At 37.5% G+C, this 24,115-nt stretch overlaps 1 protein-coding gene across 2 annotated transcripts in view; it reads left to right on the forward strand.

The window, feature by feature from the left end:
• The first annotated feature begins 9,252 nt into the window (after positions 1 to 9,252).
• PAXIP1 (PAX interacting protein 1) overlaps positions 9,253 to 24,115 on the forward strand; it is a 53,964-nt gene continuing 39,101 nt past the window's right edge. For both annotated transcript variants that reach the window (XM_045290026.1, XM_045290025.1), the window contains exons 1-5: positions 9,253 to 9,278; positions 11,564 to 11,627; positions 16,231 to 16,394; positions 19,183 to 19,296; positions 22,769 to 23,389. In XM_045290026.1, the coding sequence (XP_045145961.1) occupies positions 16,362 to 16,394; positions 19,183 to 19,296; positions 22,769 to 23,389 (768 nt within the window). In that variant the 5' untranslated portion in view covers positions 9,253 to 9,278; positions 11,564 to 11,627; positions 16,231 to 16,361. The remainder of the gene's footprint in view (positions 9,279 to 11,563; positions 11,628 to 16,230; positions 16,395 to 19,182; positions 19,297 to 22,768; positions 23,390 to 24,115) is intronic.

The raw sequence follows: 24,115 nt of genomic DNA on the forward strand, positions 1-24,115 counted from the left end.
AAGAAATGGCATGGGGGCCACATAAGACCTCTATTTTCCATCATTAGCGAGGGGAATCCAGCTCCACACCAGCCCAAAGTAACTGCCATGAGGCAGAAGTCAGATGCTTCCACCCTCCATCCAACCTTTCACCCTATTCTGATCCCAGCCATTCTCCCACAGCACTCTACTTCTCAGCTGAGTTTAACAATCCAATGCAATGACCACACAGACAATGCTCGTTACTGGGGGGTTATTAGTGAAATCACCAGATTTCTACCAGTCAGAATTAAAACATTAAGGATCTATTCACTGGTTCACAGCAGCATCTATTCTCAGCCAGCAGCCTGCCAATCCCTCTCTGGTCTTCAAGCTCTGCTCTGTGGTCACTTGGCCTTTGCCTTCCTTGTCCTATGGGCAGGGAAGGCTTCTGCTTAGCTAGTGTTCTTAGTGTGGCATGGTCTCTGGTACCACTGCTGCCTCCACCACTTCAGGTAGAGATCGCACACAGGTTCCACTGGTGGCACTTTTTTCTTGATGATCATGGGGTTTCCTGCCTCCCTGCTTCTGAGATGCTCACTTATATTCAGGAATGGTGAACGTGAGTAATTCCTGGTTTAGCATCCCTGACCCAGTCACTGGGTGGGAGTTAAAAGGACTGGGTCAAAGAGTCATACCAAGTAGTTTCGCTTCTCCGCACTTGTTCAATATCATAGCAACATGCCAACCTCCTCTGACGGATGGGCAGTGACTGTGCATGAGGTGCATTTGCCTGGAAGGGAACCAGGCCTCCTTTGTGCAAGTGGAGACTTTATTCCATTTACTCGTGCTTAGTCTAAGATCATGGGTGCTATAAGAGAACAGATTTTCTCCTAGGGTGCACAGGAGAAGGCATCACTGAAATGTTCCTAGCTGTTATTTTAGTTGATCTTGAGCTAAGCAGACATTAAGAGAGTGAAAACATTTTCTTTATGTGGACTAAATTTGGAGTGATAACTTCAGGCAGGTTAATGTACCTAGAGCAGAGGAAAGAGAGGAGATAAAATCTAAGGTTTAGTAGTGTGGAAATTGAAAAGAAGCTTTCCTGAAAGTCATAGTTTCAGAAGAGTCTTGGTAAAAGAGGCTGATTGCATTGAGTTGAAGAATAAATAGGATGTGAAGACGGATCAGACTGTTGTTTCAATAAAGTAGTTGTTCAAAGGAAATAGAAGAGAAATCTAAGGGTAATAGGACTGGGAATGGGCATCTGCTTCTACAGGTGTGTTGTATAAGGATATGGGAGACTTCATTACTTACATATTTTGGGGACGTTGTTGTAGACTGGTGAGAAGGAAATGGGGTAAAAATACAAATGGGGAAGGTAGATAAAAGGAAGAGTGCTTTTTTTTTTTTCCTTTGAAAGGTAAGTGGAATGGGTATATGAAGATAAAAAGATGCTTGAAGAAAGTGAGATTCACCTTAGTGACCATTGCTATTTTACTGATTAACCACTAAGTTGGCAGTTAGTTTATAGGCATCTAAGAAGAAAGACCTTTATGAAAGGGCTTGAACACTGGAGCAATTGTACTCTAAAATCCAGGGTCATCATGAATTGAGATCAGCTTGAGGACGGCGGCTGAGATTTGTTTTGTTCTTTGGTTTTGTAGTTCTTATGAGTCAGAATCGACTCAGTGGTGGGGAGTTTGGTTTTCTCTCTTGGTTTATTAATCTGTTGATCAGTAAAATAAATTGTCCATTTGGTGCACACGTTTTTACACTACTTAATTTCTGTGGTGCATTTGTCTCTCTTGACCATTCCATAACCTTTACCTTCCTTGACTTATTTATCCTACTCTTCCTTCCTGCCCCCTGAATATTCTTGATTGCCAGTTTAGTCTCCATTATCCCTTTCTACTCTACATTCTTGGGAAATCTCATTTGCTCTCATTGCTTAAGTTGCTATCTGCAGGTAGACCAGGGATTCCTAATCAGATGAACTCCAGGCTCCTACATGTAACTAAGTGCTTGCCTCTTCCTAGATTTTTTTACGCATTTCACCCAAAGTTAAAAGTACCACAAACTAAAAATCTTTGTCTTCCCTATCCTAATATATTCCTAAGTGGATGATACTATTGCCTCTCAGTATTTCATTGATCTCTTTAAATTGCCAAATGTTACTTCTTCTTTGACATCTTTCTTCATCTGGAGATCCCTAATGACATTCAGTTACCTTCCTCTTTCACCTGGATTATTCTAGTAGCGTTCTAACTGTTCTCAATCATGCAGACAGCCCAGCCCATTCTAGTGTTGACAGTAATTTTTCTGTAACTAAAATCTGATCATGCCTTTCTGTGCTTAAAATCCTTCAGTGGTTTTCCTCCAAATAACTAAATAGATAAGAAGAAGCTTTTTTTTGTACATGAGAAGGGTCACTTATGATCTGATTTCTAGTCATCTACCTCAGTGTCCAATTTTAGTCCTCATGCTGTGTTTCAGGCGTCTCTAGCTTGTTTGGCATGAAAACAGAGGCAGTAAGTATCTTATACCTGTTTCTCAGGAGCCCTCATTACTGTTTATTGTCCCCAAGTGTTCCATTGGCATATTATTCAGAGTAAAAGTTTACAAATGTTTTGTGGGAATACAGTGTGTTTTAATTAAATAGCCCCATTGTCCACGAGAATTATTTGTGTAAGTCAAGAATGAAGCAGACTTCTATTTTAATTCCTTTGGGTTTTTTTCTTTAGGTCATTCAGCTTCTAAAAGCTGGAAAAGCTAAGGAAGTCTCCTACAATGCTCTAGCCTCACACATCATTTCAGAAGATGGAGAGAATCCAGAGGTTGGAGAAGCCCGGGAAGTCTTTGATTTACCTGTTGTAAAGGTCAGGAGTGAATAATTCTAATTTATATGGAACTTGGAAGAAAATGCATTGAAAATTTTATGTAACCTTTCTCATGGGCTTTGCTGAGGTACTGCTTTACGTAGAAAATGGCCAGATTAAGGAAGCCCTGGTGGTGCAGTGGGTTAAGCATTGAGCTGCATGAGGTCAGTTGCTTGACTTACTTACTTACTTTGGTTTTATCAGTTGCTTTATAGCTTTGGAAACCCTATGGAGCAGTGCTGTTCTGTCCTCCCTATAGGGATACTATGAGTCAGCGTTGACTCTGTGGAAATGGGTTTTGACGTCTTAGTCACCTACTTAAGATTACATTGTTATAAGGTTTCTGTATAGTCTAGGTTTTGGGGGGTTATTTTATACACCTGCTTTTATCACTACCTATTTTATCACTGCCTGTAAGCGCGCTAAGCTCAGGACATCTTAGAAAGTGGATGTTGTTTGAATGAGATGGGCATTAACAAATTGTCTCATAAGAAAGCATTTCATTCCCAAAGTAGGCTAAATCCTGTCAAGAAGCAACTCCTGGCAAAAGGTTTCTTTCCATTCTGATGGTGGCAAATGGCCCCATTTCCAGCTAGAATCAGCTCACTGCCGTGGAGCCTAGCGACTCTGGGGCAGGGTAGAATAGCCCCTCTGAGTTTCTGAGACTTACTCTTTATAGGAGTAGAAAGCCTGTCTTTCTCCCATGGAGTCCCTGGTGCTTTGGAACTGCTGACCCTGGGCTTAGCAGCCCACTGCGTAACTACTACCAAGTCTCCTTTTCAGCTAGAGTAGACATAGAAATTTTGTCTACCGTCTAACAACTTAGTTAAGCAGCAAAGTATCTAATTGCTTTCTGACAAGGATCACAGTTAAAACACTGCCCACTTGCAAGACCTATGGAGCATTTACTGTGGGAAGTGGGTCTCTGCTGGTCAGTGCATTATTCAGATTTTGTTGATCTACTTACTGTGCTGCTCTTGTTGATAATTGAGTTGGCTGTCATTCAGTGAGCATTTTAAAAATATGTTAGTTTTTTTTGTCTACTTCTATTTTTATTATAAGCCTTATTTATTTATTTAATAATAGTTCTGTACCACTATCCTTTTTTCATCTTCACATTATTAAGTGCTTTGCTTTAGGGGGGAAAGTATAAAAGTTAATATGACTAGTAGCATGTAGGAGTTAGAAATCTGGGTATTATGAAATTGGTAGGTGGCCGAGAGGCTCTCCACCTGTGTGGGGAAGTGGTGAAGCTCACCTGTATGGAGCGGCTTCAGCCCCGCTTTGCAGGCTGAGCTACTTGGATTTTGAAAGTGAATCTTTCAGGAGGCCTTTTTAAAACTCAAAAGATTGATGTGCACGAGAATGCCGGTTTCTGCATGACAAGCTCATTCTATGTAGACTTATTTGTGAAGACTGATTCTTTGTAGGGTTCCTGGTCAGTTATCCTGAGCACTTTGCCAAAGAGATCTATATGCCACAGGGTGTTTCTGTCGCTGGATTGATTCCATTCTTAGCTGTAGAAACTGTATCACAGTTCCTTACACTTCCTGTAAACTGACTTTCTCTTGAGCAAAACCCATAGCTAATGTCTCTTTAAATCAACTTTGCATAGCTTGTGTAGATTTCACAATTGGTCTTTAGAAGAGCAGCTTTGTTGACAAGGTTTTTGGGGCCTACGTCAATATCTGAAAACCTAAAGCTGCTCCACAGGGGAAAGATGAGGCTTTCTACTCCTGTAAAGAGTTTACAGTCTCAGAAATTCACAGGAGGCAATTTTACCCTTTCCTGAGTAGGCAACTGCTCAGTGACAATGAATGTGGTTTAGTTTTTTTGGAGGTCATTGTTGCTAGCCCATCTACAGCATTGATTCTTAAACCGGGTTGGGCTCCAAGTCCCCTTTATATGTAGTGAGTTCTTCCTGTGTAGTAGTGAAAATTACATGTAAGGTAGCCATTTCAACCATAATACATTCTGTGAATTAGGACTATATGAGTTGGATTTTGTGCAAACATCATGTCAGAACCCTATGGGAGTGCTTTTCTGGTCATTCCTTGCTGCTGCTGCTAAAACAGTGTCGGAGACCAGACTAACTGATGGGGCAGTCAGAGGAAGGGAGCAGAAAGCACCCTGCTCTACCTCTGCACTGCCTGCTTGAGCAGCAGGAGCAATCTATTGTAGCTGCCCCCCTGACAGAACTCAAGACCCAGAGCCATGCCCTCTGCCTCCCTGCCTGTATTCCTTCTGTGGTCCCGTGCTGTAGGAGTCTTGAGTTTGAAGCCTTTAAAAAACAGTGGGGAGAGTGAAATTGAGAGCTGCTTTCCCCTTAAAAACAAAACAAAACTGGGACCACAGTGATATCTGTGGTAGGATAGATAGATATGCATTTGGATGTAAGTGATACATTGACAAAAGGCTTCAAAAAGTTCGTGGAAAATGGACTTAGAAGCTAATGGAATTTTTTCACGAATGTTTTGAAGCCTTGTCTTGTGTGTGTGTGTTTACACAAGGAGCCCTATTGTCTGGTGGCCAGCTTCAGCTGACCACTTTCTTCATGGGAGAAAGTTGTGGCAGTCTACTGCTGTAAAAATTACAGCTTTGGATACCCTATGGGTAATTTTACTCAGCCCTGTAGGGTCCCTATGAGGTTGAATTGACTTGATGAGATGGGTTTGGTTTATTTTTGTTTGGTACACACACAATTGTATATACACCTATTTCTCACTTTTTAACTATCTCATTATTCAATATTTCACATTTGCTACCATAGTAAGAAAAAAACTCCATCCAACTGTTTTGTGTGTTTGGGACATAAGTCTGCCTGTCATGAGCACCCAGGTTGGAGGCTGTGATGGTTAATGGTATGTGTCAGCTTGGCCGGGCCAAGTTGATTCTCAGTGGCATGGCAATTATAAAGTGATGTAATTTGGCCATTGTGTAATACTGTAGTCATTTTCCATTTTGTGATCCAGTATGGTCAATTTCAATTATGATGCAGACGATTTTCACACAATGACATGATCTTTGACACCTACCATATTTGGCTACTTACTAGAGGCCTTCAATAATTTTGTGGAAAAAAATTGAATTAAAGTGTACTGGAATTCTGCCATGAATGTTTGAAGCCCCCTTGCATATATAAAATGCCCAAACTGAAATGTAAAGAGGATAAGTATGTATTTTAATATGTAAATACTTGGACACAACTACTGGAAGACATAAGGAAGTAATCACATGCTGCTGTATATCAAATCACCGTGAATATGACTGCTGCAAGTGCTGGCTGATTCTTATATCCCACAGTAGACTTGCCAGCTATGAAGTGACATTTCAAAATGATAGACAGTGCCCAATAAAGTTCTGAACTAAACAGTCTTCCATTTTACATAGTATAGGTGTATATTACTTAATGTCTGTTCAGGGAGTTCCCAACTCCATGTATGTTTGTGGTCCCTTTAGGTTACAGTAGAGTTTAGAAATTCCAATAAGAGAACAAGATATAGCTGAGGTACTTTATTAAGTACCGAGATCCAGCTTTCTCGGTATCTTTGTTCCTTACCTGCTCCAGATTGCTAGTAATCTCCATGCTAGAGTATCAAGGATGGTTTCCATCCACAATGACTTGTCCCATCTTGCTTGCCTTAGGTAGGGATCATGCAGATGGCACTAGAGCTGCCAAGCAGGATGCCCTGCCAGTGCAGCTGCCCCACAAGGCATGGGCACTCTGTACATGATGCCTGGCCTGAGGCCAGCTCATCCTATGGTGGCAGCTACCTAACATCGGGATTACAGTTAAGGTAGGAAGATAAATAGGGAAGGAAGCCGGATAGGAGGTAGTAGAGGAGTGCGAGGGGCCAGTGGTGAGGTGCGACCCACTGGCTAGAGAGCAACTACACTAGGGTATGTGTGGGACACTCAGAGACTGGGCAGGACCTGCAGGCATGATGGAGACCAAGTTTTTGCACAGGCCATTGGTGTATCAGTGAGTCCCAGCTGCATTCATGACCATTTTTTTTTCTGCCTCTCGTGTATAATCTGGTATTTGTACCGCTCCAAATCATATAATGTCTTATTTCACATAATGTGTTATTTCACAGGATTGTGGATGGTCAGCAATGCGTACTACAGCTGTATTTCTAGAAATGTATATTAAAGCTCTACAGAAATGCTCACCAGCTTCTATACTTAACAATATTTTGCCTACCTAGATTAATATTCCACTTTTACCCTTGTCCCTCTTTGATTACAGAATTTTAAAACCCATCCTAGATATACTATTTATTCTGTAAATATTTCAGCATCTCAAGACTGCTTTTAATTTGTGGTACCTTGATTGCCCAATGACTATTTGTTGATTTGTAAGCATATACAGTACTGTTGTTTTTCAGAACTGACCTAATAGCTTGTATTCATTCAATGATAGTTCGGTATACGCTAATATTCTTAGCCCGAACCCAATAAGCCTGTCTAATTTGGATCTTTCTGCTAGGCATTGAGTCTGAGTTAGGTTGACTGGAGGGTAGGACTTGGCTCCCTAGGGTCTATCCCTGGGCCTTTGCCTTGATATTAAGTTTGACAAATGCATTTTTAAAATGAGGCGGCATCCCTATGCATGATGACAGTTTATCCATCATTTGTAGAAAATGAGGAGTTTTACATATTTGAATTTTATAGATTTTAAAACTTGCTTCTTTAGGCACCAGTTTTTAAAAATGATTTTTTATAGAAATATTTTTCTCTGTAGCCTTGGGGCATCATTGGAAATGTTAATTATGCTGACTTGTAGTAGCGGGTTTATTTTTATATATTGTTTTTGCCTTTGGGGTAAGTAGCTACTTATGACTATGCTTCTGTGGTTCTTCATTTTGGCTTTCCTAGTGTGGCCTCCTTCTTAACTTTGCATTAGTTCATCTGAATGAGGGCATACTCTGCCTGGACTTCATTATAACTAGACCCACTACCTAACTGGGATGCGTGTCACTCCCATCCCCACCTCTGGATGAAGACTGGCTAAGAGATATGTAGTTCTTCTAAAATGTCCTGAAAGTAGACCTGTGGCCACAGCAACGCTTCTCTTATCTAGGAAAGGCATAGCTTTACTGCCCTCGGCTGGGGGGGAAAAAAAAAAATCTCTCTGGTCCCGAGGGATCATTAGAAATACTGGTTTCAAGAAAGCCTCTCTCACTGTGATCCCTCAGTGTGATCAGTTATGAAGCGTTAAACTCAGAGGGCTCTTCTGTGTGTTTAAGGTTACATATGGGCCTGTCTGGGCTGTGGTGCTCAGTGGTTTGGCAGTTATGTAATGATGCAGTCCTCCTCCATCTTGTGATCTGATGTGCTCGTCCTCTTTTATATTCTGTTTTTGTAGAACAGTGATTCTCAACCTTCCTAATGCCGCGACCCTTTAATACAGTTCTTTGTGTTGCGGTGACCCCGTATGTAGGCATATCTGCACGTGGCTGAACCTGCCTGGAGACAGAGGAGCTGTGTCTCGGTTCCTAAGACCATCAGAAATATGGTCTTAGGCGACCCCTGTGAAAGGGTCGTTCGCCCCTCCACAGGGGTTGCAACCCCCAGGTTCTTGTTAATAAGAACTGCTGCTTATAATAACCTTGAATTTTCACACAACGACCTGGGTTTTGGAACCAGATCATGTCATTAAATGAGGAGTAGGTGTATTTGATGAATGAATTCATGGATCACTGATAAGTATGTAGGTATGTGCTTTAGTTGAATGAAATTTCTGGAAGTCAGCTAGCTAAATGGGCAGTGCTATATTTTTACATGGTAATTTTGTAAGGCAGTGGGTTTCACTTTGTAAAGCAAATGGTAAGTAAATTTTAAAAATATATAGACTTAGAAGAGGAGCTAATTTAAAAAATAAATTACCTGAAATGGTACTCTATAATTCATCTTAGTTTTGAAATTCATAAGGAGACTATTCGACAATATTTTTTGGTTATAAACATCTACTTGGCTTTTCTTTAAAAAAACAACAAACAAACTCGTGAATTTAGACTTCATTGAACTCAAAATTCAAGAAGGGAACTTATGAGGGACTGACTTTATTCTGTGGGTAGAGTGGATTGAGTGCCCTGGGGTGGGATAGAGTTAGGAAATTGATAAAATAGTGTTACGCGAGTATTTAAATGTCTATATGGAATAATTTTTACAAAATCAAATAATACTTAATTTTATAATTGGATTTTCCATTTTAAATGTTAATAAAAACTAATCTTTGTGGTATTTTTGCTACCTGTGAGTATTCATAATATGAATGTTTTATAATTGGTTCTAAGAGAGCTTTTTAATTTCTATGAGTGGTGATACAAAAATCATGTCACTTTCATTCTAATTTGAAAATACTTGTTGATCGAGTTAACATTTTGTTTTGCAGCCATCTTGGGTGATTTTATCTGTTCAGTGTGGAGCCCTCCTGCCGTATCCTTTCTGGGGGTGAGGGGGAGGATGGGTAACTACTGATGTAGGCATGAAACTGTACGGACTGAATGAAAAAGGCTTATTAGCCGTATTATGTTGTCTCTACTCAGTATTCCCTCCTATTTTCTATTCTGTCTCAAACTGTATGTCACTAGTCCTTGTCATTTGTAGAGTAAAAATAGAGAGGGCCAGGGCATTTGGAAATAGATTTAGGACAGGGCCACCAGGCACAGGTTCTAATTCTACTCAGCTTTAAAATCTTGGGCAATCTACTTCTCTGGACCTTAGTTTTCTTATCTGAAACAGATAATTATTGTGATGGCTAGCTAGATAGTATATTTCTAAAATTCTGGACCAAACCATGAATTATTTGAAGGGTAGCTTGGAGAAGAGAAAATCAGAAGGAAATATTTAATTTTATAGCATGCGTTGTTATTCTTGTTAATTTCACTAGATAATGGAAGGTTTATTAGTCAGTAAACATGTTAAATACCTCTTATGGTCTTAGGACTGAAAATATAATGGTGAATAAGATAATTTCTGGCTTCAACGAACTCTCTTGCATTCATTCATTTAACATTTCTTGAGTGTGATTTTGGCCCACGGACTTTGCTGGATATTAGGAATGAGGTATCCTACAGGCTTACTGTTGACTGTAATTGGTGTGGTACCTCCTATTTCATATGAAAATATGAATCCTCGGTTTCTGGAGGTTCACATTTGAGCACAAATTCTAAGAGTATCTGATACCATACAGTCATGATGATAAAATTTTGGTTTGGGGAGATCTTTTTCACCCTGTTGTATTTTGAAGGTGTGCAAGGTAATTCCTTTGCATGCACTTATTATAGAATGTGGATGGAGGGAATCTTGTAATTAAATATTTATATGGGATGTCAGATAAATGGAAAGCATCTCTTTAAAGGCAGTTCTTGGAGTATGTGCAGAACAGTAGCAATTCCAATTTAAAAATGTTAGGATTTCTTATTTACAGTCCAAAGAGTTGAAGGAAATCAGTTCCCAGTGGTGTGTCTGACCTGTGTTGTAGTTTTCCTTTTTAATGGGGGCGGGGTGGTGGTGGGGGGGGTGGTGGTGGTGAAGTAAAGGGTTGTTTACCTTTTTGTTTTGTTTATTATAAAATCAGATAAAAAAGATTAAGAGTGCAGTAGGTACTTTTGAAGAGGAGTCTGTTCATTCTTGTTCTCTATTATTAACTCTCCACACAAGAATTTTTCAGAACTTGTCATCTCCTTACTTGCCTATCCTAAAGAACCCTGAAGGAAACAGAGAGGGGAACCATCAACATTCTGGTAGATGACATAGCTGAGTTTTACCTTGACTAATGTTCCCTCAAGCTTTTGAAAGTATGAAGTTCTTGATCTGTTTAGTAGGAAGATCAGAAATAATCTTCAGTTTATTGAGTTGCTTGAGTCATATTTGAGTCTAGGTTATTACAGTCAAAGAATGTTCAATTCTTGGCATTAGGATTTCAAAATCTATTATGTTTTTCTTAATTCACTTACCTCAATAGATATTCTTTTCACCTACTAGAAAAATAAGTAGTACTTTAAAACTATGTTGAATTTTTACAGACATTCCAAAGTTCAGAGAAAGTCATTGTGTTTGTTTTTAATAGACTGTAAAGTACAGACACATACAGCCCCTGTCTGCCTTCTAACCATGTTCTCAGCATATGGCACATAGTAAGGCTTCAGTAAGTATATTTAATGGATGTTAAAAATTAGAACTGGGAAGGATTTTGGAAGTTCTATGTTCAAACTCTTTTAACAGAGGAAACTGAAGCTCAGAGTAGTCTTGCCCAAGTTTACAAAGATAATAGTAATACTAAGTATAAAACTTTAATTATTTCATAAAGGGTTCTTTCTACTATATTGTAGACGTAATCATGCTAAAATTTTATTTAAACATTTTTTCATTTGTTTTCCAGATGACTGTTGTTATAGGTATGTGTGTATACATGTGTATAGTAAGCTAGGCATCAGAGACCAATGTATTATGCCCATTTATTGTAGATTAGATTTTGAAATATATCTTAATGGAAATCTCTCAGTTCTCTTTGTGTTGTTCACTTCTCTTTGTTCTAGTCTGCTCTGTACTCTTCTGTGGTCAACTTAAAGCTGTCTCCTAAATGAACTGAATGAGAGGGCGGGAAGGAAACGGGATGGGAGCAAGTCATGTTTTTACATGTGCATATAGGATGTCTGTTAGTGAAGTACAGGTTGCACTGATTTGATTTCATTGTAATCTTAATAACTATAAAACAGAGTAAATGGTTTTTCTCCAGAATCATGCCAGATATTTTTTGGAGTCACTGCCTGCCTTTCTCAGGTAAGCGTGGTTGCAATTAGTCTTATATTATTTATATATAACATTTCTCAGTTTTTTATATGATTGAATTTATGGCTTAATTGTTAATCACTTTTAACGCTATTGACTGAACTGCATATTCAGTATGAACTTTTGATGCATTTAGGATTATTTAAATACTCATGTTTATTTTTAAGATTGTAATGGGTGAAAATGGTTTTTCTGTTCTAAGGAATTGCAAGGATTTAAACTTGCGTAGGAAAAAATATTAAAAGTGAAATTAAAAGAAGACAATCCAGTCATAATTATAGGCAAAGAATTAATTTTATTAGTAAATAAAGGACTTACAGATCATTAAAAAAAGTAAAGACTTCAAATCAGAGAAGTGAACTTACTGCTCATAAAGAAAAAAAGTGTAACAGTTGGTACCAAATAGTTGGTACCCTTTTTATAATCAAAGACATGGGACTATCAAAGAGATGAAAACTTGCTTATCAGATCTATAGCAGTGTACTGACTGCTGGTGAAGGTGTCCAAGACAAACACAAAGGAAGCTCCTGCTGGCGGGATTGGGAATTGCAAATCAGTGTAAGTTTTCTAGAAAAGGTTAACGTATTCTCTGCCTTTAAGTACTGGTTTCGTTTTTCCCTGCAATTCTCTTATGTTAGGAAATCTCCAAGTTGATAGATATAGAGACAGATTGATGCTAAGAGAGTAAAATCAGGAAGTATTAGGTTATCCAATACTTGGGAAAGGTTAACAAATATGTTTTATACATTTACACGAGTCTAGCTATGTCGCCATTTTTGAGTTATGTTACGAAGATAAGTGGGGAGGGGGAAAGCAGGTTATAAAATAGGCATAAAATAGGCATATAGTGTTACATGAACCAAATTAAAGGTCTTAACTGAAAAAAGAGACCAAAATGTTAACAGTGGTTAATTATGGGAGGTCAGGGAAATGATTATTTAACTTTTAAATTATTTTCTGTTTTCCCAAACCCCTAGTTTAAATAACCAAGAGCAAAGAAAAACAATTCCTTAAACCATAAAAACTATTTTTAAAAATTAAGTTTGTAATTTCCGCTTGTTCTTAAACTTAGATAGAACATCTTGTTTAAGATTAGTGATATTGGACCGGCAAAACCACCACCCAGGGGTGCTGCCGTTTTCTCTCACCCAGGCCTGATGTTCTTGATATTCTCAAGATGTCTTTGAGCAAGGGTTTGGTCTTTCATCGTCTCAATGGAACCTTTGAAAAGGGGGCATAACATGCAAAGGGCTTTGATTAGGGTTGCTTTTTATGTTTCTCCTTTGTAATAAGTGATTATAGAGGCAGGTCATATTTACTTTAGCACTATTAGATTTTTGTCCAGATTCAGCTTTTAGTACATAAGATATTACCAGTCTGAATTTGATCTTGTCTTAGTCCACTCAATAAATAACCACTTAACTATGATTCCTTTGTTTTTTGGTATTTTGTCTTATAAAATTCTTGGAAGAGTTTTAAAATGATGAAGTCCTCTTTTTTCTTGCTACATAAATTTTTTGGAGATCCTTAAAGAATCAAATTGATTCTATCCCACCTAGCCCCTTAGGAACATGAATTTTGTTGGTATTAGTATTTTTCAATGTTTTTCATATCTGTTATAAATGTGTATTTATATGATGAAGATGATCTTTAAAGTTGGCAAAATGAATTTTTTTTTTACTGGGTGCTATGGTTACATGTAATATTTTTGTTATTTTTCTTATACTTCTCTGTATGTTCCAAATTTATAATAAACCACAGAAAAGTGTTTCAATTTAAAACATTTTATTATATTTCTTATGCATAAACTGGCTAAAATGTGAATTTTATTTTTAATTCTATTTCATATTTATTGGATTTATGGGTTTCAGAATCAGAAATCCAGAGAGGATTCAAGTTGAATGAGAAAGCAAGAGGGAAAGGTGGGCCATCGAGAGTCGGAGTGGGTGCAGGGCGTACTGTGGGTATTTTCAGGGATGGAGGTGGCAGTCCCGTGGAGTTGAGCAGACTTGACTTGAGGATAAATAATAAAAGGTATATGAGTATAAGATAATTTAAGGGTTTAATTAGGTGATTAGAGATTATTAAATGCTATGAGTTTAACACTAAGTAGAGTGCTTTTATTCTTGGAGACTAGTAGTGACATTTGTCAAAGGTTATGCTACTTCCTGTGGAGTCAATGCCAATTCATTGTGAGCTCATCCATGTAGTATATCAGAGTAGAATTGTGTTCTCTCGTGTTTTCAATGGTTGATTGTTTCAGAAGCACATCATCAGAACTTTCTTCCAAGGTGCCTCTGCTTGAACTTGAAACTCCCTAACTTTTGGTTAATAGTAAACGTGCACTATTTACAAAAGATTATTGTATAGTGCACACAAGAGTTTAATGTATATTAAAGTCAGTAAGTCAAACTCATTGCTGTTGAGTCAGTCAGATTCTGCATCGTGGCAACCCTAGAGGGCAGAGTAGCGCTGCTCCACAGGGGTTTGAAGCTGCCAATCTCTGTGGACATCGATAGCTCCATTCTTCTGTAAAGAAGCTAGTGGGCTTGAGTATGTACAAGACATTATAATGTGTTAAGTCTAGTCACACGTAAGTGTTAATATATAAGTTCAGACAAGGAAAGCATCAATGTAAACTGAAAGGGTTAAGAGTTACTTGACAGGAAGTAAGATTTGAACTGGAACCAAAAGAATAGAATAAAAATAGGGTTAAATATACCTAAAAATAGGGTGTTCCATATGGGGGAAAAAATTGGAGGAGAAAACAGGAAGGCACAAATGGCTCATTATTAGGAGACTGATGGCAGAGCCAGGGTTATACATATGAGCATAGAGCCAAAAGCTTGGGATGCTTAGATGAGTAGAGAATATAGAAATCTCTGAAACTTAGCTTCATAAAATAGTTAACAGGCTCCTTCTGAATGTTTGCATTAGGAAATTGGGCGGGGGGGTGATTTGGAAAAGAAAAACATAAATAAAATTAGAATCACCTTTGCGTGGTCATTAAGCTCAGAGTGTGGCATGTGAAGTCAGGGTAGATTGGAGTTTTTGCAAGATGGAAAGTTGCACTCTTAGATTTTAGAAGTGCTGTTGTAGATTAAGGTTAGCACAGTTTAAATGAAGGTACAAGATGTGCATTAGAAACCCTGTGAGATGCATTGAATTTGGTCTGTTGATCAGTTATCCCATTGGAGATCTTTTGTAGGGATTTAAAGATAGAGTGCAGTGGTATGATGTGCTTAGAATTAGGAATTCCTGTCGAAGACAGTACAAGCAAGAACAGATAACCAGGAGTAGAACCTTTGTTAACATACATAGTTAAGAGATTGGAAAGAAAGGAATTGAAAAATACATCAAGACAATTGAAGAAATAGGCTACAGTCAAACTTAATTTTCAGTTTTATTGCTAGAAATAGCAAAGCCCCAGGTAAAGTTTAAGCATGAGTTTGCAGCAGGTAAGTGTACATAGTACCATGTATTCTTCCAGTCCTGTTCTGTAAGCCATGGGAAAAGCATGATGAAAAGTGTCATGGGACTTGGTGATTGTACTTAGGGCTTATGTAGATCTTGGGTTCTGAGTTGAAAATACATATCAGGGTAGTCAGCAGGGGGTGAGAATGACAATCCCAGGAGGGAAAAAGCTGTGGCAGAGAACAGGCATACCTGAATTCTTGAAGGTAGAATAGTATTATTTGACTCTGAGTTTGGGAAGTTACCCTGCTTGTGACACAGAGTGGAGATACTGGCTATCAGCTTTCAGCTGAAAAGTAGAATTTTATTTAGGTGCTAAAATCACTAAGGACAATGTCTAGACTCACTGGTGGACAAAAAGAAAATGAATTTAGCATGGCCTCTGACAGTATTTTATATTGTTCTAGCAATTTCTTTGGGCAACAAAAATCAGAATCTGATAGGATTTTTATGGACTACTTACACTTCTTGTCACAATTCATCACTTATGATGAATTGAAGCCCCCCAATGTGTAATTTCACAGGGCAAGATACAAACCCCTGCTTTTACGTTGGGAAAGATGGCTAGGAATGAGTGTTGGGGGAAGATCCTACCCTAGTATATAGTTCCAGTGAAGAATCCTGGAAATTTTAGTTGAAGGAAAGTTCATTGTGAAACAGTGATACTTTGTGGTTGCTGAAAAATGTTCATTCTTTCTTAAGCTATGCTAACCAATGTATGTATAGTGTGTAGCTAGGGAACCCCCTTTAACAAGTACTTGATGACTACTTCTTTTGTGTCAGGAACAATGTTAAGTATTAGATAGACATATGTGATCTCTCCCCTCAGAAACTTAGTTTAGAAGGGGAGACCAACATCTAAAAAATTATTATGACATGCGAAAATAAAAGTGGGTATAAGATACAGAATTAATACAGAGGAGGGGTGGATAATGATGGTTAATTTTTGTGCTGTTCTCTGCACGAGAGACTGGTTGAGCTATTTGTACCTTTTTAAAAATGCTAGAACATCTATGCGTGCAAACACACACACGTGCATATACCAGGCAGGACTCCACCTTTTAAGAAGGAATGTTTGCTTGGTGGTTCTTAGTGACCCTTCTGTCTTTTCCCCTGTCAGGGTGTTGGTACAAGCTGGAGCTCTTTGTTGGAGTCTTCCAGAGATCTCCCAGGGAGAGGTAGGGAAGTGAGATTGTGCCAGCAGAAGTTGGGAAGCACAGACACCATCTGCCTTCTTCTGACCCGGTACTGATGCAGGCTGAGGCCTCTAATGTAATGTGCTGGGTAGGTTTCTGGGAATAGGGCAAGTTTAATTAATGGAGAGCCTGGCCAGGGTCTTAATTTAAATCTAGATGACAAAAAAGTCCTTTCCATTTCTGTATCTCAATCAACAAATATTTCTTGACTGCCTACCCATGTGCCTTGCACTGTACTAGGTACTATGAAAGCTATCAAAGACATTTAAAATGTTCTTTTCTAAGACGCTAGCCTTTAATAGATAGCATTATAGTTCATGATCAAAACTGAACAAGAGATCTGTGCATGCTAGAATCAAGGATGGTTCTAATATGGCTGATGAGAGACCTGAAGAAGAGGGGAGGACATTACTGATCGGTATAAGAGAAAGCATCTGTTTACCAAGGGAACAGAAGAAATAGTGTGAAGAGCTCTAAAAAGTTTGTGGGAAAATTCCATGATCTTTTATTCCATTTTCCCACGAATTTTTCAAGCCGCCCTCATAGTTCTTAACTCCAAGTAGTAGTTTAGAGGGCCGTGGGGGGTGGGGAGGGTGTAGAAAGAGAGAGAAACATCCAGTTGCCTAGTGTGGTAGATATGTAGAATCTTGTATAGCATGTTAGTTGGAATGTAATGACCATGATACCTGGATCTTAGAGGAATAAGAATTTAAGGCTGAGTATTGCTTTGTGACAGAAAGGATAAGTCTGAGGAATATCATTTATAGATGGTGGTAGTTGAAGGTGATACGGGAAGTAGTTCAACCAAGAGAGGTGATCAGGAGCCAGACACTTCAGGAAGAGCCTTGAGTACCATTTGAAACTTTGTGGGTTTTAGCGTTAAAAACATCAGAGCCTTATTTGCCAAAATGGTAAGATTTGTGATTTAGAAAAATTGCTCTAAAGAAAGTAAAACACTTTTCCCCAATTATAAAATTAATGATCTTGATAACTTGGAAAATACAGAAAAGTATAAAAATGAAAATTAAAAAGTCCCCATAATCATATCACCCTAGTTAACTATGTGTTAACATTTTGGTGTGGAAAGAGCATTCCTAATTGTTAATTATGCTGATTGAGATTCATTCAATGAGCTGGTATGGTTTTTAGAGGTCATTTAATCCAAATGCACTTCGATGAAGAATCTGGTCCATGGACATTTTATATGCTCACATAAGCTAGTTATGGGAGACACTGTACTATGCCCCAGATCTCCTTTCTCCCTGTCTGGTGTTCTTTCCACAGTAACATACTGCATCCTGTTGAAATCTACACCTAGGACATAGGCTAAATATGCTATAGGACTATATTTATTGCAGTCAATAAAATAAAAATTATATTTAGCTGACATATGGCCAATCTTGGTAAAAAGGCCAAATAGAGATTGTTTTTAATTTTATTAAAAGATATGTAACTATTTATTAGATTAACCTATATTATCATAATTAAATCTGAACTCCAAATGCTGCAGGATATAAATGTTTTTTGCAGGAGCCTCTAATAAATAACAATCTGATCTAATCTCCTGAAATGTGACATTGATCTATGAAATTAAAAAGGTATAAAATACTGATTTTTAAAGGTAATGTGATTTTTTAGTATTCATAGAGTAGTGTGGAATATGAAATGATTTCTTGAAATATTTTTAAGATGTATGAGAGTAGATTTATGTCCAAGCTTTGGCAAACTATGTAATGGCGATTACAAAGAAATTAACCTACTTTTTATCAATGCTTAAAAAAATAATAATAACTTGAGACAAAGATCAAGACTTGAGCATTCATAATCCTCATCTTACAATAAATTTATCCAGATAAAAAAATTCACTTGGTTAAATTATCTTAGTGTTAATGCTTTATTTTTCTAAAATGTTTCTCTTGTTTTACAGACTCTAAAAATTTTAATTTTAGACATCCTTTTTGGCTTTGCTAGTAGTGATTACCCTGAGAGAAACTATGTAGAACAGTGGAAACTTTAAGAGCTTAGTGATAGACCCAAGTTTAGATATACCTGGGTTTAAAAGCCAGCTTTTCCAGCCATTAACTATAATCTTATGAAAATTATTTAACTTCTTTCAGGTTGTGTGCTTACTTAAAGATGGGAGTGATGCTTCCCATTTTCCATGATGGTTTTAAAGAATAGGAATGTATATCAAGCACTTGGCACAGTTCCTGGCACATTGTAGGCAGGCAATAAATGGTAGCTTTTTTATTATTACAGTGAAAGCCTATTTTAAAACATAAGCCATCGTATCTGGAGTCCTTACATCGTCATTCTGCAAGCATAAGAAGTATTCCTTTTATGCTTGCTTTTGTTTCTTTTGTGCACATTTTCCCCTGCACTTACAAACCATTGTATTTTTATCCTTTTATTTTAGCCATTTCATAATTCGTTTTTGTTTTCCATTAGTGATTAAGAAGTTCCTTAAATGTCGTTTTGATATTGTGATTGTATTTAAACAGTTTCAGAAATTACACAAGGAAGCTGGAATGGTGTACTGGTTCTTTCTGCTTTCCCCCCCTCTATCATTTTTGTTACAGACTGAAGTAATCCTCCATTCAGTCTTTGGAATATGAATAAAAGTATTTTTTTAATTATTTGGTGGAAAAGGAAAAAAACAAAGATTTTATCTATAAAACTCCCATGATAAGAATATAGATTTTATTACAGTAAGTAAATAAGTAAAAGTTTATCTGTTTTTACCATGAATACCCTTAAGTTAATTTCATTTGATAAAGCAAAATAGTTAGGATGTTATAATGTCTTCTGATAATAAAGTGGAAATATAAACCCGCCAAGATTACAGTGTAAAAGCCCTGTTTCTCACTCTCTGTCAGGTATCATCTGCAGACCGAAGTGCTCTGTGGGCTTTGGTGACGTTCTATGGGGGGGATTGTCAGCTGATCCTCAATAAGAAGTGCACACATTTGATTGTTCCTGAACCAAAGGGGGTAAGCATCCCTTATACATTCTCTTTTCATATGCTATGTTAGTATTTCCAGAAATGAGGCATCTTTCTTGAGCTCTTTTTAAATTATTAGATTCCACTTGGAGAAAGTGGTTGTTATTTTTTTATTACTTATACCTAGCTTCATTTAACAAAGGTTGTGCTATACTTTCAAACTGATTATGAGCATAATGTAACTTCTAAATACAAGGAAATTTGACTTTATTTCATGAGGAAGATAACAAGCTGTTTTGAAGTCTTTTGTGTGTGCTTTCAAATCCAGTAAAACCTCAGTTTATATGTATGAAAAAATAGTCTTCAAAATACTTTACAAGACCTTGTGCGAGGTATAATTACAAACATTTGGTAAAGTTTTTAATACAGTTTCTTCTTTCAATTTGCAACAAAACAATTTATCTTGATAAGAGGAAGGCTTCTCACTAGGATGTTGGTTACTAAAATGTGGTCCCGTGGTCATCAGCATCAGTTGGGGGATGAGTGAGAAATGCAGACTACTTATCCCAACCCCAGATTTACTGTGTTTAAAACACTGGGTCCTGGAACCCAACAGTGTTAAGCCCTGTAGGGGATTCTGAAATATATTGAAGTTTGAGAATTACTGTTGTATGGAAACCAATTTCTTTCCCATAAACAGTAGGTTTGATAACCAAGTATATTTACATTATTAATAGTCTTTGACTAGTGAATCTTTTCTACCTATAAGTCATTGCCATCCTCTTTTTGTTGCTACCTTTGATAGATCTGAATCAACAGTCATCGTATTATTGGTGCTTTTGAGATATTTTATAAATAGATTATGACAGACCATATTGCTTTCTCCAGTTTAATTTGTAGATTGGTGATTTCTTACTTGAACTCATTTCTTTCCTGATTGTCCTACTTAATCCCTTGTAAGGACAAGAATTCCCCCATCATAAAAACCAGATGCAACTATGTGATCTGGTTTTATTTATAAAAACAACATGTTTTAAGTTAATGTACATTATTAGGCAGTATGTTCTTAATTCATGAGTGACCTTTGGTTTCTAAAGCCCTTTAATCAGACAGGTTTGATGATTTTGCATTAAATTGATTCAGACATTTTAAGTGTAGCAGTAGTGAGCTCAGCAGTTTGTACATACAACAATAAATGGTGTGAAGAAAAGGCCTTTTATAATGTTTAGTTTATCAAGTGTTTTTACTTCTATTGAGCATAGAGGAATTTTTAACTTAAAAACAACAGGAGCAATGTTTAATTATTGGGAGGCAGAGGCTGGTATTTAGCATTTTAGCATATCTGAGGGTAAACACTCTCACTGTGGCTGAAATTTGATGTCACCAAACAGGAAGTTGAAGTGTGGGGGAAATCGGCACCTTGAACCAACTCTAGCATATCACTTGTTACGCTCTGGGCATCTAAGATTTGGGGGACTTTTTTTTATCGCTGTTGATTCCTGAATTCAATTGCACTCATTCATACAGTATTTTGATCATTCAAGGATTAGAAAAAATTTAGCTGATGAGTTAGCTCTGGCAAAAGCTTTTAAAAATTACTCCTTATCCTTTCAGCGGGAACTGACCTTTTATTTAAGCAGTTAACTACCTTTAAATAGAAAAACTTTGTGAAAATCAGGAAACGTGAGTGAAATGTAATTTTTAGTCTCGGGAACAAAAATTTGAATGACAAAAGTATAGGTAAATTGTCATACACTACATAGCTGGTAGAGTATAAATTGAAATTGCCTCCAAAAAAATTTGAAATCACCTCTGAAAGGAAGTATAGTTCTAAATGTAAACTCCATGTACATAATTACATAGATGTTCAGTCTGTTAAATGAAAAAAGCGCTTTAGGAATTATTTGTACTCTGACAGCATGGTTCTTTTCTCCCTTCTTTGTATACACACGGATAAACAATTAAGACTATATGAAATGTTCACTGATATCCAATCAGTGTAATTCTTAGGATTGTGCTTGTTTTCCTTTTATTTAGCCTTTTATTTAAAGTGTATTTTAAAATGTTGACAAAAAGACATCCTTATAAATAGAAAGTGAATTCACCTGCCCTTTGTAGCCCTTACTCTTTCCCAAGAGAGAAGTCTCCTAGCTTTAGAGCACTTCACAGTCTTCCCATCAGTTCTCCACAGAGCATGAGACAACTGCAAGCAGCAATCCAGGTTCTACTACTCCCTGTACAGCCCCGCGGACTCTCAGACTTATCCCGACCGCAAACAGCAAATGCTGTCTTTGGTCTCTACCACAGGAAATGGATTTAAGTTTGGGGCCCTAGCTTGTGCTGTTTTAGACAATTGCTGTGAGGTATTGAACTTTTAGAAACAGAAGTAGAAGCTTATATTGACTAGCTAAACTGTATTGGCAAAATCTTTTTTTTTTTTAATTACATCATCCTATTGGCTCTTGTTTAAAAATGTGCATGTATTTGCTTTTTTCCTTTGGTATTCTTTCTACCTTGACTTTTAGGCGAACCTTTTACTTGTTAGCACTCCTTACAATGTCATGCACTCACGTTTCCCACTGTGCCATATTTTCTGCTCTTATTTTCTACCATGCAAATGATCATTTGTGGTTCAGCCAGATCTCACCCTTTAATGAGGCTTTTTCTGAGTCTTCTAACTTAATGTTGATCAAATCCTTCCGTAATCGTCTACCTTGCCACTTAACACTTGGTTTTGCAATATACTCATTATTTATCTCATTTCTTTTCAGAATTAAATTGTGACTCTCTAGGTCAGAAACTTTTGGTATGCTTCATGTCTCCCCACCCCCACCATGACTTAGCACATATAGAAAGGTCTCAGTAAATGTTTGGTAATTGATTAGGAGAGCATGTCTATGAGAAGGTGCTTACATTGTAAAAATTATTAGTAAGTAAAAACAGGTAACAATGCTTTTCCAAGAGGATTTGCTAAAAGATTCTTAGCTAGACTTTCACATTTGAAATATAATTGATAAATAGACACCTGTAGGACTATGAGTGCATCAGACAGGAGCCCTGGGGTGGGCTTGCATCATGTCAGCAGTTTGAACCCCCCAGCCCCTCAGTGGGAGAAAGGGTGTTTCCTGCTCCAGGAAAGATTGACCACCCTGAACACCCAGAGGGGCAGCTTTCGTCTCTTCAGTAATCACTGTGTGTCAGCAATCGCTTGACGTTTCATTTGATTTTGTTTTGCAATATACTCATTATATATCTCATTTCTTTTCAGAATTAAATTGTGACTCTCTAGGTCAGAAACTTTTGGCCTAGAGGTTCATTTAAACTTTTGATTGATAAGTGGTTCATTTAAACTTTTCTTGCTCAGTACTCTCTATCTCAAAGGAGATCAAGTGTTTCTCTTGTATGTAATGCATCCCTCTTCTAAAGTAGTAGGGGTAGTAATTGTTGTCTAATACACAAATGTAGGAAATTTGATAAAATATGTAGCTTTGTTAATGCATGTGTTTGTCCTTTGCTCCTAGGAAAAATATGAATGTGCTTTTAAGCGAGCAAGTATTAAAATTGTGACACCTGATTGGGTCCTGGATTCTATAGCTGATAAAACTAAGAAGGATGAAGCATTTTATCACCCTCGCTTAATTATTTATGAAGAAGAGGAGGAGGAGGAAGTGGAAAATGAGGAACAAGATTCTCAAAATGAGGGTAGTTCAGATGAAAAATCAAGCCCTGCCAGTTCTCAAGAAGGATCGCCTTCAGGTGACCACCAGTTTTCACCCAAATCAAATACCGAGAAATCTAAAGGGGAATTGATGTTTGATGATTCTTCAGATTCGTCACCCGAAAAGCAAGAGAGAAATTTAAACTGGACCCCAGCTGAAGTCCCACAGTTAACTGCAGCAAAGCGCAGACTACCTCAGGGAAAGGAACCTGGATTAATTAATTTATGTGCCAATGTACCACCGGTCCCAGGTAACATTTTGCCACCTGACATCCGGGGTAATTTAATGGCTTCGGGACAAAATCCCCAGAGCTCGGAACGATCAGAAATGATAGCTTCTTGGAGTCCAGCTGTGCGGACATTGAGAAATATTACTAATAATGCTGACATTCAGCAGATTAACCGACCTTCAAATGTAGCACATGTAAGTCGCTCTTTAAAAATCAAGAATTAACTATTGGATTTATAATCTGTGTCAGTGTGTTTTTTGTTTCCTGCTTCAGACCCAATAACTTAAAAGCATTATTTATTTGTTTCAGGCAAGTAATGAAAATGTTTTATAGCCCTGGGGTTTTGGGTGTAATAAATTCTATTGTAAATAAGAGACCAGTGTGAGCAGCATGCACATAGGATGAAGACCTAACCCAGCTCAGTGGAACCAGTCTGACAGTGATAAAATGTTTTCCCTTGAAAAGGGATTTCCACTCGAGCTAGTTAACCGTATTAGCAGAGAGAAGAATTAAATGTATCACCTTTTCCTTGTTTCCTTATAATGAGCTTCAAGGTAAATATTTTTCATCAAAGAAGCCTTGTTGATACAGAAGGGATCTTATGATATTCAAGTCAGAATTTTCATTTCCGGCTGAGAGAGAGTCAGTTGTAGTACAAGGACCATAGGTTTTCCAGGCACTTTCTGGGAATTGGGGATAATACAGTAAATAAGACAGGTTCCCTCCTCCCATGTTAAGTGGAGAATAAAGACAGTAACCAGATAAATGACTTCTGATGGTTATAGAAATTGTTAAAGGGTCATGTAATTAGCAGAGATTGTCAGGAAAGGTCACATGAAAGAGATAGCTTAAATCAGTGTTGAATGACTTGAGAAGAAGTGAGGGCAGAGTTGTAGAAAACAGGAATGGCAATTCGTTTA

The sequence above is a fragment of the Echinops telfairi genome, unplaced genomic scaffold (assembly GCF_000313985.2).
Source record: "Echinops telfairi isolate 266 unplaced genomic scaffold, ASM31398v2 ScPeMD7_31;HRSCAF=116, whole genome shotgun sequence".
Lineage (NCBI taxonomy): Eukaryota > Metazoa > Chordata > Mammalia > Afrosoricida > Tenrecidae > Echinops > Echinops telfairi.